The 13,446-nt window shown below is 38.8% G+C and overlaps 1 protein-coding gene across 3 annotated transcripts; it reads left to right on the top strand.

The window, feature by feature from the left end:
• The first annotated feature begins 440 nt into the window (after window positions 1-440).
• polm (polymerase (DNA directed), mu) lies at window positions 441-12,652 on the top strand. Of its 3 annotated transcripts, none has more exons than XM_013265361.3 (12): window positions 454-640; window positions 854-1,013; window positions 1,197-1,371; window positions 3,874-3,972; window positions 4,063-4,233; window positions 4,312-4,383; window positions 7,562-7,682; window positions 9,582-9,714; window positions 9,937-10,039; window positions 10,972-11,322; window positions 11,429-11,512; window positions 12,066-12,652. In XM_013265361.3, the coding sequence occupies exons 2-12, from the start codon at window positions 940-942 to the stop codon at window positions 12,150-12,152; spliced, it is 1,470 nt and encodes a 489-aa protein (XP_013120815.1). In that variant the 5' UTR covers window positions 454-640; window positions 854-939; the 3' UTR covers window positions 12,153-12,652. The 3 variants fall into 3 exon arrangements, with proteins under 3 accessions (XP_005449535.1, XP_013120815.1, XP_013120814.1); XM_013265360.3 differs by having other exon boundaries at window positions 454-784; XM_005449478.4 differs by having other exon boundaries at window positions 441-1,013.
• The last annotated feature ends 794 nt before the right edge of the window (window positions 12,653-13,446 follow it).

Raw genomic sequence — 13,446 nt, 5'->3', positions numbered from 1 at the left:
TCAGACTTTTACCCTAGATTTCCTAGGACTGTGCAGGCACAACAAAACAAAACAGAGTTTAGTTTATTTAGCAGTCATTAAAATGGATTCAGAAGTTGCAAATTGTTGAAGACTCACCTTATAAATCATAAAACTGTTTATATAGGAGACATCAGTTTGATGTCTCCTGTTTATATAGGAGACATCAGTTTGATGTCTCCTATATAAACAGCCTTTATATGTTAAAAGCGTCGGTATAAGTATCGGCAATGCTGTACCTGCATTCACTTGATACTGGATTGATATCAAAATTTTTAGTATCGTACACCACTAAGGTTTATGAATGTAGTGAAGGAGGATATGGAGAGAGGTGGTGTAATAGAAAAGTATAGAACAGATAGGGTGAGATACACACTACGTAACCAAATAATAATAATAATAATACTAATAATAATAATAATAATAATACTAATTGACGTGGAGGTCAAAAATAAAACCTTCCGATCGTTTCCAGTCGGAATTATTTTGGTAGTGCACAGGAGGAGTGTCGAGACACCGGTGCAGCAGCTACACAGCTGCATCCGGTCGCAGTCATTCACGTTTGTTACTGAAATTGGGGTTCTTTCCCCACAAACCTACCTCACAGCTTAAACCTCACTCAGTGAGTCTGGTTCATTTATGTAGGTTACAGTGTCGTATGTTTAGAAATGGCAATTTTATTAAAAATAGTTAAAGAAAAAAAGCTAGGAAAACAAACGTCATGAACTTGTGACCAAAGTGAACGGACCTGGTGTCAAACTACCCAGTGAGTTTTATTAACTAGTTTTGTTGTGTACCATGGTGCCACTAAAACGAAGAAAAACTCTCCCCTCAGATGTTGGGAATACTGTCAGTGACAGCAGTGGACATAAGGTACCAAACAGGTTCCCTCAAATTGTTTTGTTCCTGTTGGAAAGAAAAATGGGAGCCAGCCGAAGATTTTTCCTCTCTCAACTCGGACGAAAGAAAGGCTTTCAGGTGGAGGACGTGTTCAGGTGAGAAGTGTCACAAATCCACTGTTACAAATGTCACGGGAAAGCAAGTATAACTTGGAAAATGTAGGTTTCGCGGAAGCCTAAAATGAAATGTATTAAGGTAAATATCTGTCTTCAAACCCTCCTTCACAGTATCCAAAGTGCATGAGTTTTTTTTACTTTTAATCTGCTGTTTCTCCACAGTGAAAGCGTCACACATGTTATTTCTGAGAATAACTGTGGCACTGAGGTCAGGACGTGGCTAGAGTCTCAGGGAAGGGGTCAGAGCCTCAGAGTTCACCTCCTGGACGTCAGCTGGTACACAGAGAGCATGCATGCAGGTCATCCTGTGGAGATAACACATAGACATAAATTACAGGTAAATTTTAATTTTACACATCCATGATATCAAAACCGAAAATCTGAGGCTTTGTTTTATAGTAATAAGCATTTTCACTGAATGTAAATATGTACTAAATAAATACAAGCAGTTTATAGTAATAGTAACCTATAGATCAACTCTCTGATGATAAAGTGACAAATCACATATCATGCGTAAATTGCCATTAGGGAGTAATTGCACAGTGACACCATGAGTCTTTATACAGCTTTATTTGTCTGTTGACACTAAATTGCCAAAAATGACTTTTTGTTTCATTGATCTGTGATCAGTAACTATGAGGTCTATGAAATTTTTCATCATTAGCTGAGTGAACTCATAGAAGATGGTAAATTATAAATAGAATTTAGAAAGGCTCACATCTATTTTTTATGAGGTCCCACTATTTTACATTGTATGTCAGGACAAAAAGCAGTGAGAGGGTAAAATTATTTTCAGTGGCCTTGCATAGTTCAGCATGAGACTGCTAAACAACATACTGCATCAGTTACAGCAGCATGGCTATGAACTGATCTGCCTGCAGTCAAGACCTTTCACCGGTTGAAAACATTTTCACATGAAACGAAACTAAAACCTGAGTCTGTTGAGTCGGTAGAATCCTATGTCACACAACAATACAACAACACTCCTCTTACAAAAGTCCATCGACTGGCCTTTCGCTGGAAGAGGTAAACACAGCCCTATCCATATTTTTTCGAGATATGTTGCTGCCATCAAATTCAAAATGAGCAGAAACTGGTACATCTAGTGACCACTCCTGACTAAGCTACTTTTGATAAACCGCATTCATAGGGCTGTGCGATATGACCAAAATCTCATATCCCGATATTAAGACATCTATCGTCGATAACGATATAAATTACAAAAATGTAACATTTTCTGTAAATTCTGTCAATCTCGGGCAGCTCGACTTGCGTGAAGTGTTTCCAGCTGGGCGTCATGTACCTGGAGTCGAGTGTTTTAGCTGATGCATGAAACTATATATTTTTAGACATAGGTTGTAACGGCCGCCGTTTTCTTTGTGAGTATTTATTACACGGCGTGCTGCGGGGAAAAGCCTGTTCTAACGTTTGAGTCTAAGGTTTATTTTTAGCACCTGACGGCTCTTTTTTGCTTCTCATCCGTAAATACTCTGCATCTTTCACGTGATTCAGTTTATTTTGAAAAGTCTCAACAGGATCCTGACCTTTATTGTGAAAGGTTTATGTGGAAAATAAACAAGCGGACACGCCGTGGTTTTAGCGACGCATAAAAACAAGCGCCTGTCCGTCTGTAGTGTGGTTATATTAAATATAAGAGAAAGAGAGAACTTTAGGAAATTCATATAGCCACTACAGTGACCATCAAAATGATGAAAAAAATATTGCCGTAAACAGTTTATTTTGCGACACCACGAAACAAACGATAGCGTAAAATGAAACGATAGACGTTTTTATATCGTCATCCGATATATATCGTTATATCGAACAGCCCTACGCATTCATTAAAAAGACTTCCATCTGCATTGGAGTTTACTATTACACTTATTTGTTAAAAAATAACTGTAGTGAGTTTCCCGTCTCAGACTGACAGATCTGTTTTTTCTTGTCCTCCACTTATGCCTATCATCTAGCATTCTTTTTTTACACATTCACTACCTCGAGGCAACTACTGTTGTGATTTGGTGCTAAATAAAACTGAATTGAAATTAAAGAAAATTGAATCAACTGTTTCTCGCTTTCTTTCTTTAAACCAATGTCACTCCTGGGCACTTTCCTGGCTTCCTTCTCAGAAACTGTTGTTAATTTCCTCAGTCAGAAATTGCAGTGCTTTCTGGTTTAGCAGTGCAGGCTGTGTTTCCCAAAAGAGCACAAGCCTCTTGACTTTGTATGTCTCTGATCCACTCACTCATGTGTGTTTCTTCCATGTATGATGGTAAGAAGAAATTGGGCAAGTGTGCATGTTTGAGAAACTCTGTAGACCTCAGCCAGGGGAGGCTCAGGTCAAGGTGAGGATTTCCAAAGTTGTGAGTGTTCTGGGAGCGCAATGGGAACAATAGCTCGGAACCACAAAGAATTTTTAAAGAATTTTTACCCTCAGACCACAGTTACTAATGGAGCAAGAAAGTGGTCTGTCAGAAAACCATATACTTGGTTAAATGTCCCTCACCAATTTGGTTTGATAATTTGGTTTATTAGCCAATGAGTTTTTGGTATAATCCTAAAATGTATTTTTGGTCAGAGTTTGACATTTTAGGCTTGGTTTAAACATGAAGCTGGCTTTTCCTGACATGAAGCCTAGCACATCCCACAGATTTGAGGTTCGGCTTTTGCAAAAGCCATTCCAAAAGTTTAACGTCACCCTGCTGTATTCATTCCTGCTCTGTCCATTCCAAAGCTAGCTTTAATTTAACCAACATGTATTTTAAACCAAATAGGCATTGGTTTCAGGTTATACTGAAGACTTTAAGTCCTTGACTTTAGTGTTATGTGTCTCTTTCAGGAGCAGCAGATCAGTGAAGCAGAGGTTGCTTTGTTCTCAGTATCCAGCTATGCCTGTCAGAGACGAACCACTCTGGACAACCATAACAGCAACTTGACTGTAAGCCCTCCACCCCAAGCAAACACAGAAGTCTGATTTTAGGTGCCGTGTTACCTAACACATATGTCAGAACTGCATTTTCTTTCTCAGGATGCCTTGTCGCTTTTAGCTGAAAACGCTGAGCTCAGTAATGAGGACGGACGAGGCGTTGCCTTTCGACGGGCTGCTGCCTTGTTGAAGGCGCTCCCCACACAGGTGATAAGCATGTCACAGCTCAGGGGTCTGCCTTGTCTTGGAGAACACTCACTTAGAGTTATAAAAGTAAGTGAACATTTTTAGCATTCCATGCTCACCCCCTAACAAGATGTAGTAACCCAATTAAATTCTCTGGTCTTGCAGGATGTTTTGGAGAATGGAGTGTCAAGTGAGGTTGAATCCACCAAGCAGTCGAAGCGGTACAAAGCACTAAAGGTATGTCAGGCATTTTAAAATCTGCTGCAGGTGTGTCCCCTTGTTCAAAAGCAGCTGTTAAAAATCTAAAGGGAATAGTTCAACTTTAGCTATCACTTGGAAATGAAATTATTTTTCTCCTTTCTAACTTAATACTTTTTAACTCAAGCTCCCAAAAAGTTGTTTCTGTTCATTCTGACTCATCCAAGTGACTTCTGTAGTCAAAAAGTCAACCTTACAAACAACACATTTGCACAGGACCTGAAACTAGCACCACTGGCGAACAATGGGCTATAAGGTCAGTCACTTGATAATTATTATTCAAACTGTCATGACCATTGATCAACAACCACTGATCAAAGACATTGATTGTAAGATGGTGAAAGATGTACCCTTAGCCCCCCTCCTCGATTCAGAGATGGTCTTTCCCTTTTCACGTAAATGCCCTCCTTGACTCCGCGCTCAAACCAGCATTCCTCCCTCTCCAGGATGTGTACATCCTCATCATTTTAAGAATGTCCACCTGTCTGTAGGTGTGAATAGACTGCAGAGTCCTGGCCTGACGAGTTAGCTCTTCTGTTTGTGCCACCCGCTTAGCCAGAGGTTGTTTGGTTTCCCAGAATCATGGCAAACCTTTCTGGTACTTAACAGTGTAGACTACTTTACTCTGTTTGTGTCGGTGGACCAGTTTTTGGAGCAGGCTGGAGCTTTCTTTAGACAACTCTTTGAAAGCTTTGACAAATGTCCAGCTGAGATAACCACATTTACTTAGGGCTTTCTTGCCATGATGTTCTTCTGCTTCCCTGGTCGCTTGTCTGTGGGGATGGTGTTCGCTCTGTGTTTTAGCGTCCTGATGACACCTAGTTGGTGCTCCAGTTGATGATGAGTCAAACCTTAAATACTGTTTGCGTCGGTTTATGATACACATCAACTTTTAAATGTCCCCCATTACTGATGGAAATCTTACAGTCTAAGAAGGCTAACCTCTCATTTTTCATATCCACCCTGGTGATCTGCCTACCAACAGGTTGAGGATTGAGGCCAGAAAATTTGAGATGTTACAAGTGACCGAGTTGATCATACAGACAATTGCTCTTAAATGTATATCCTGTTTAGTATCTTCAGTAAACCATACAGACTGCGTAGCTTCCCCTGGGCAACCTGTGGTATGATGTCTGGTCAAAAGCATTCTCTTGCTCTAACCACTTCACACAGTCTATCACCCTCTTCCTGTAACCACTTCCTGGGTCTTGTTTCAGAGGCTCATAAGTTTCTCATGATAGTCTTTCTGGTTCAGCAAAACCATGCACGTACCCTTTTCTGCTGGAAGGATGATAATGTTGTTGTCATAACTAAGCAATATGAGTGCCTTCGTCTCTGCCATGCTGATGTTGGATGATGGGGGCTTTGCTTGCTGAGACAGGTTTGCTGCTTTGCTGCAAACTTGTTTTTTTTTTCTTTGACTTTACCGGAGTAACTTTGAATAATTCTGATTTCTCACTTATCATTGAATGTTTTATACGTGATTCTCTGTCCAAAAAACCAGTTTTATCTCCTGTAGACCAACTTTCTTCTTATTGGCTGTCCCTCACAAAGAAGGTTTGAACAGCAGGACAGGGCTTCAGCAGTGCTCATAGCCAGAGCTGTGTGCTTGAGATGACAATATTATGGAATTTGTTACTGTAATAGTATGCTTATATGACAGAAAAGGAAAAGCTTAATAAGACCCACTTTGAAGAAAATATAGTCATTTCATTTTCTAATGAAATGCATTTTGCTACTTTCTGTTATGATATCAACTATTTTACTGCTTTCACTGTACAATTTTGCCTACTATACACAGATCTTGAATCTGGCTGGTACTCACAACCAAAAATCTATCTAATGGCTAACATTCTTAGTATTATTTATGCAACCTGTAACATAACATGTTATCCACTATTTAAAGATTTTGTATCAAGCAACTCAAATCTGGGAAATACTGCCTGGCTCTAATCTTTCCTGATCTTATCACTGTTCTATGATCAGAAGTTAGCAGTGACATGACACACACCATAAGTATGTCCTGAATCCATGTAAACTTTGAATCTCTTACGTGCAAGATAGTGACAGTGCCTTCTGTTGTTCTTTGGAGGGGGTGTAAATAAGAATAACCTTTACTGTAAAACTGTGTTTAGCTCATCAGTGTGCTGTGGGCCATGTGCAAACACATAGTTAAAGGTGGAGGGCGATTTAGGCCCTGTGCCAAAGTGGTATAAATGTACTGTCGTCCTTAATAAGAGAAGACAAGAAGGTATTATATTCAGAGTACAAGTGTACACTGAAAATAGCTGAATACTGATCAGTCAAAGCAGAGTGTGCGGATTAAGAACTTAGGTACTCATGTTCCCCAAAGGCTAGCACATTGTTGTAAAGTTTGAAGATGAAAATTGTTGGTAATATAAATTTTTTACACATTTTTACATTTGGTGTGACCTTGACCTTGATCTGATTTTCTCCAAAATTAAATCAGGTTGAGCTGTTATTGGTATATACCATCACACAAAATTTTAAAATGATATCTTGAAAACTGTGGAACTTAGGCTGCTAACAAACAAATGGAGAAACAAACAAACTGAACCGGCTGCTTACTCCCTCCTTTTGGGGGAAGAATGTGTGAAACATTAAGCCCGAATGATGGTGAGAGGATGCACATAGCCCAGTGTGAGTGAGTAATGGGAAAGGTGAATAATGCATAGCAACAGGAGGAGAGCTCAAGAAAACAAATATGAAAAAATGGGCCCAATGGTCATAATTTACAGATATATGACACAATGATTATGCATAGGTGTTTAAAACCTTACTCGATAGTAGTGATGTTAAAGTTGTTATAGTCAACAATATTGCTTACTAAAAAACTTTTAGTTAACACTTCTGCTTATTCATTTTATAGGTAAACATCCAAGTTCAAATTAACCAAGACATGGCTATTTTTTTAATTAGGATTTAACAAATGTCTGTGATGCTTTGTAGCATTACAAGAGGCATTTTAAATTATATTATTAGTTATTGAAGTTATTGAAGGCTGACTGCATTTGGGAACGTTTTTTTCAGGTTGGAACATCCCACAATAGCCAAAGCTGTAAGGGGTAAGATACAGAGATAAAAAGGTGAAGAAACAATTAAGTGTTGTCTTTGTTTTTAAATAAATGTATTTCAGATTTTGACTGGTATTTTTGGAGTTGGAGCCAAAACTGCTGACCGATGGATTAGAGAGGGAATATACAACCTTGAGCAGTTACGAGATTCAGGACAAACACTTAATCGAGCACAAAAAGCAGGTTTGTTAGCTTTGTTTTTCTTGGCATTCTTGAATGAGGATAATTTTCTTACTATAATGATCATAGCAGGCGTATGTATGCTGTCTCCTCTTTAAAGGGTGCCCAAGTTAAAGCATGTCAGGTGAGTTCTTGTGTCTTTGTGTGTTTGTTTCTCTTTTGAATGGGCCTTAAAAAAGTCATCATGTATAATTCTTTTGACTTTTTTAAAACTAAACCTTTCAGGCAGTTATTATATGTTTAGTCCAACTTCAGTCTACACATTTTAATTAAACTAAATATAGATAACTTGAGATTATTGTCTTGAACAGTAGTCTCTTTTAGTTTTGGGTATTTTTGTTCATCAAACAAATTGTTTGACAAAGATCACCTGAGTAAATATAAAATGCCGTTTTTTTAATATAAGGATTTTATTTATTAAGGGAAATGCCTATTCAGACTGCTCTGGCTCTATGTGAAAAAATTATTGCCCCCTAAGACTAATAAGTGACAATGAAACTTTCACGTTGCTGGGGAGGAATTTGGGGCCACGTGTCTTTTCAGAATTAAAAAAATTCAGCCACATTGGAGGGTTTGCAAGCATGAGCGGCCTGTTTTAAAGTAATGCCAGAATTTCTCAATCTGACTTGAGTCCTGACTTTGACTAGGACACTCCTTTTTTAAAAAAATCCAAGATATTAAGAGATGAATTTTATTGTTGATCATTGTCCTGCTGCATAACCCAACTGAGCTTGAACTGCAGGGCATGACACTATGTGTGGCTAGACATTCTTCTGAGGGTTGACCAAGTGGTGGAGGCAGCAATATGTTGTTCTGAAGGCTGACAGTCCAGTCTCTTTCTTTCACATCCGTGATCTAATGTGTCATAAATACAGTGCAGCCAACTAAAGAAAAAACCAAACTAGAAAGACTTTACTGAGAAACAAATGATAACACCTGAAAGATGATCCTAATCTAAATAGAAAAAGCTCTGCAGTGGGATAAACTACTGTAAAGACAGCCCCTTGAATCAAATGGCAATTAAGAATTGAACAAATTAATAACAATGCTCAATCTGTCATTCAAATATAATGATAGTAAGTTAACAGTGAGAACGTTAACACAAATATATTTAGAAAATTCCCCAACTCTGTAAACGTTCAACATCAACAGATTCTTTAACCTCACCAAACTCCACCCCTCCATCCCTTCACACTACACCTGGCACATTCCCCCCCAGGAACTTTACCATAAAAGGAGGCCAAAAAGAGCCAGACTTGTTTGGAAGTTCCTGTCTGGCCAGCTTGAGGCCTGGTGCAGTCTGGAGGAGAGGTGAGAAACAAATTAGACATTAATCTTAAAACAAAAAGCAATTCTTTGCATGATTTTTAAAAAATAATCTGGTAGCAACATACACAATAGTTAGATTAAAGGCACTGCAGCATGCTTAGAGTTCACAGACTCGCTGTCATAATTATCTTTAAGGGTTTTCTGGTAGAGAGCAGAATTCATGTTCCATCAATTGCGGTCAGTCCAGGTCCTGGAGAAGCAAAGCAGCCCCAGACCATCACACTATCACCTCCATGTTTGACTGATCTTTTTACAAAAACCCCCAGTCAGTTCAGCTTTTATCTCATCAGTACACAGAATATTTTCTTAAAAGTCTTGGGGATCGATCATCAAAATTGACAAAATGAGATGAGTCTAATATTAAAGATTTTTGACAGTCAGAATCGCTTATTAATGATAAATATAAAAAAAGATATCTGAGAAAACGTGGAAGTTGGGAAATACTACACTTAACGACATTATTTAGCGTTAATAAAAGAATGTGTTCACTTGGTTGCTTGGTAATTCGCCTTTCCTCATGTCCTATATAAAATAAAATTGTTAAAAAATAATAAATACACTCTCATCTTCAAGGTCTGGAGCACTACGATGACCTCAACGAGCCAGTCACTAAAGCAGAAGCAGATGCCATCGGGGAGATTGTGCAGAAAGCTGTCAATTCTGTGCTACCAGGATCAGAGGTCGCTCTGACGGGAGGATTCAGGAGGTGAAAGCACAAAAATTCACACACAGTATATCTGATAGCACATTCAAAATCTTTACAGCCTAAAATATCTCAATGAGCTCTATATTGTCAAAATTATTGTTTATACGTGCGGTTAAAAGAAAATTTTATATGAGCAACAAGTAAACACTTCTTGAACCAAATCAAATTTTAAACTTGTCCTCAGCAATTTAATAGAAATGTGAACTCTGGTATTTTTCACAGAGGGAAGCTGACGGGCCACGATGTTGACTTTCTGATAACGCACCCAGAGGAAGGCAAAGAGGTGGGACTGATGCCTAAAGTGGTCGCCTGGTTGGAATCACAGGTAACTTTTGAGAAAATGAATATTTATTAAATCCTTTCAAACAAATCAACACAATTTCCTCTGGGGTTAAACTATTTTGATTCTGATTTTTACCTCTCAGTGGTAAAGGGCTGTTGGGATATTGCTGTCACCCTGGTGTGCAGGCGGCTTACACACCCAAGTCTGAATGTGATAACTTGAGAATGAGGTGACATAGGAGTATCAAATTGATGTTAAAGGTGCATCTGCTAAATATCTGGGACATGTTTGAATCCTGGTGACCTTGAACTCAAGGTCAGTGGTCAGCTGTTTCCAGCGAATGACAGGCTTGAGCCTTAGTGGTTTCTGGGTTGTTCCTAATCATCCTAAATAGTTTCCTTCCATCTGAGGGTGACGGTTTGGGTCTTTTCCAGATCTTGGAAAAGTGGTGACACACCTGAAAACTTGTACTTGCATACAATTGTTTGAATTGATGATCTTGGAATCTGCCATTATTCAGAAATGGCTCCAAAAGACCTTCACAATCTGTGGAAATCTACACTCTTCATTGGGAGTTTATATTACTTTCAGGTTGTCCTCACTGTTTTCAGTCCAATGAATACTGTCAAACAAGAATGTTTTTATGCTTGCAAAGAGAAAGTACCAGTTGTAGTAAGTCATGAAAAGAAATTGTATAACCTTCAGTGCCATTTATTTAAAGCTTTAAGTGACTGTATGTATGTATATATTTGAGCCTGTATATGTAATTTTGCCCCTCTTGATTTTAGAAAATTCAAAATGCATTCAATACATGCTGTACAATCATTCCACCCTGGAAAAAGAATATTTCAAATAAATAATTGAAAGCTATAAATTGCATTGAATTGAGGGGCATGATGAGTTCATGTAAACTTTCCCTACAACTGTACATGACATATGATGTTTCTGATCTGAACTGGTTGTTGTCTATTCAGGGATTTCTCTTGTACCAGAAAACTACAAGAAACTCATACCTGGAGTCGAAGGATGGCCCTGCTCGGCCTGCCTCCAACATGGACCGCTTTGAAAGGTGTTTCTCCATCTTTAAACTGACCAAAAGGAAGGAACAAGAAAGCACGCAGCCAGAGGAGCAAAATGATCTGAAAACCGAGGACGTTCTCAGACCTCACATGCAGGCGGACACAGATCAACAATTATGTGAGCTCAGTAAGAATTACCAGATGGAAGCTGCATCACACAAAATATGGAGAGCTGTGAGGGTGGACCTGGTGGTCTCTCCGATCAGCCAATTTGCTTTTGCTGTGCTGGGCTGGACCGGATCCAAGGTGATCACTCACACCTGACCTTTGTCCTCTTTCAAAAAACTATTACCTTCTACTTTTTCCCTGCTTTTCCATGTAATATTGTGTAATGTTCCTTCTGTCTGTGCAGTTGTTTGAGAGGGAGCTGCGACGTTGGGCTGGGCATGAGAAGAACATGTCTCTGAGCAGTCACGCCCTATTTGATAATACACAGGTAAATTGAAAATAGAAAAACAAAGCCTTTTTTTAGTGTTAGCGAATAGAGAGTCTATTTTTAAGATATCCTTTATTAGTTTTGCTCACTGTTGAAGCTGGGAGCAGAAGTGCTCTTGAGGTACTGTTGAGGCAAGGCAGTACTGTGAGCACTAAGGAACGCATTTGGATTTCAGTAGGAAGTTTGTCCCATGCTCTTTTCATAGAAATCACTCCACTAACTGTTAGAGGCAACAGATGATGGAGGAAGGTCTTTTTTTAAGTTAAAAAAGTGGCTGCGTGAGGGATTGGGTCTGTTGGGGAGGGCCGCAACAATAAGCGGGACTCAGTTCTGTTCAGTATTAATTTTTTCTTTTCTCTTAAACTCATTAACCCTTCACTACAGTTCCAGTTTCTCATCCGAACCCTTGAGAAAAAAAGAATTGCCCCCCCCCCCTTTTTTTCATGCCAACTACTTCTACTTCTTCCTTTAAGTGCATTTTATACCTGCCATATTTCAGCTTAATTAAATGAAGATGGCGTAATGAAATGATACTTGTTTTCCTTTTATACAGAATAAATATCTGAGAGCTACATCAGAGGAGGAGATATTTGCTTATCTTGGTCTGGAGTACATCCCTCCATCAGAGAGAAATGCTTGAAGCGGCCTGATCAGCTGCTACATTGCACGCAAGCAAGAGCTGGAGGGCAGAAATAAATGCTTCTGTTAGAAGGGCGCCATCATGGCATGGAGTTGCTGTGTAACTACTAAAGAAATATTATATGATTGAACTCAATGATGACACCCACTCAGATGACTGACATTTTCTTATTACATGAATACTGAATTTTATTTATTAATCAAATACACTGACCGGAACTGAACCTGTTTTGTTTTTTTAATAAATGTGAAATTTACAACTGAAAGAGTGAAAACAAACCTTGCTTCCAGTAACAGTGTAATTTCAGAAATTACGCAGACTTCCTATTTACATATAATTTATGAATTTTTGGGCCACAGTATCAAAACGAACACAAACAACTGATATGCGATACAGGACTACATAAAGTGCAAGTGTATAAAAAACAAAACAAAACAGTGCAACACCAGACACAGCACAATGCAGACACAACAGTGCAATAAAAAAGTGCAACAATGACAGTGGGTTGTGCAAAAAAGAACTTGATGTATGAAAGTGTGTGTGCGTGTGTGTGTACATGACACTGAGCAGATAAATGCTTGAGGTAGTGACATGTATAAAGGTATGTGTGTGTGTCAGTCCAGTGACTGATTCTGAGTCCAGTGAAACTGTTTTGCAGTCTGGCAGTGAGGGCCCGAATGCTCCGGTACCTCTTGCCAGATGACAGCAGGGTGAAGAAGCTTTTACAACAGGGCAATAGCCCTAATCAATGCTAACAGCTGACCTGATTGGCTACCTCCCTGGACTTTTTTGGGGGGCAATAACAACAATAATATTAATAACAATGTGCAATAAGGCTGCATTTTATCACACTCCCCTTGTATTTTTGTGCCGCTCACATAAACCTTATTCAGAGGACTGAAAACTGTTACCATATGTTTTATGTAAAGACAAAATGGCTGTTAGGTTCATTTCACCACATACACACCTGTGTCACGATAACCTACATTCAGCAGCATCCTTATCTCCTTATCTGTACATATAGCTGAAAAGAAACACACTCAGCTGTTCTGAGAATATACAGTGTGAGATCTCGCATGTGAATTAAACATTTGCGTTGGAGTGTTTCCATATCAGTTCTGCTTCTGTTCAACCACACTAAAGATAGAGAGACTGCAGTTTTTAGTGCAATACATTATGCACTACTGATAGATTTAGAAGGTTCAGGAAGACCTGCTTGTTTTTATTTTCTGATTTACAATATATACTGTTACAGTAATGCTTCTCATGATAAATATGTCTTGATGCATTTTCA

The sequence above is a fragment of the Oreochromis niloticus genome, linkage group LG7 (genome assembly GCF_001858045.2).
Source record: "Oreochromis niloticus isolate F11D_XX linkage group LG7, O_niloticus_UMD_NMBU, whole genome shotgun sequence".
NCBI lineage: Eukaryota > Metazoa > Chordata > Actinopteri > Cichliformes > Cichlidae > Oreochromis > Oreochromis niloticus.
Note: the sequence above shows the minus strand (reverse complement) of the source record. Positions and strands in the feature narration are given on the sequence as shown.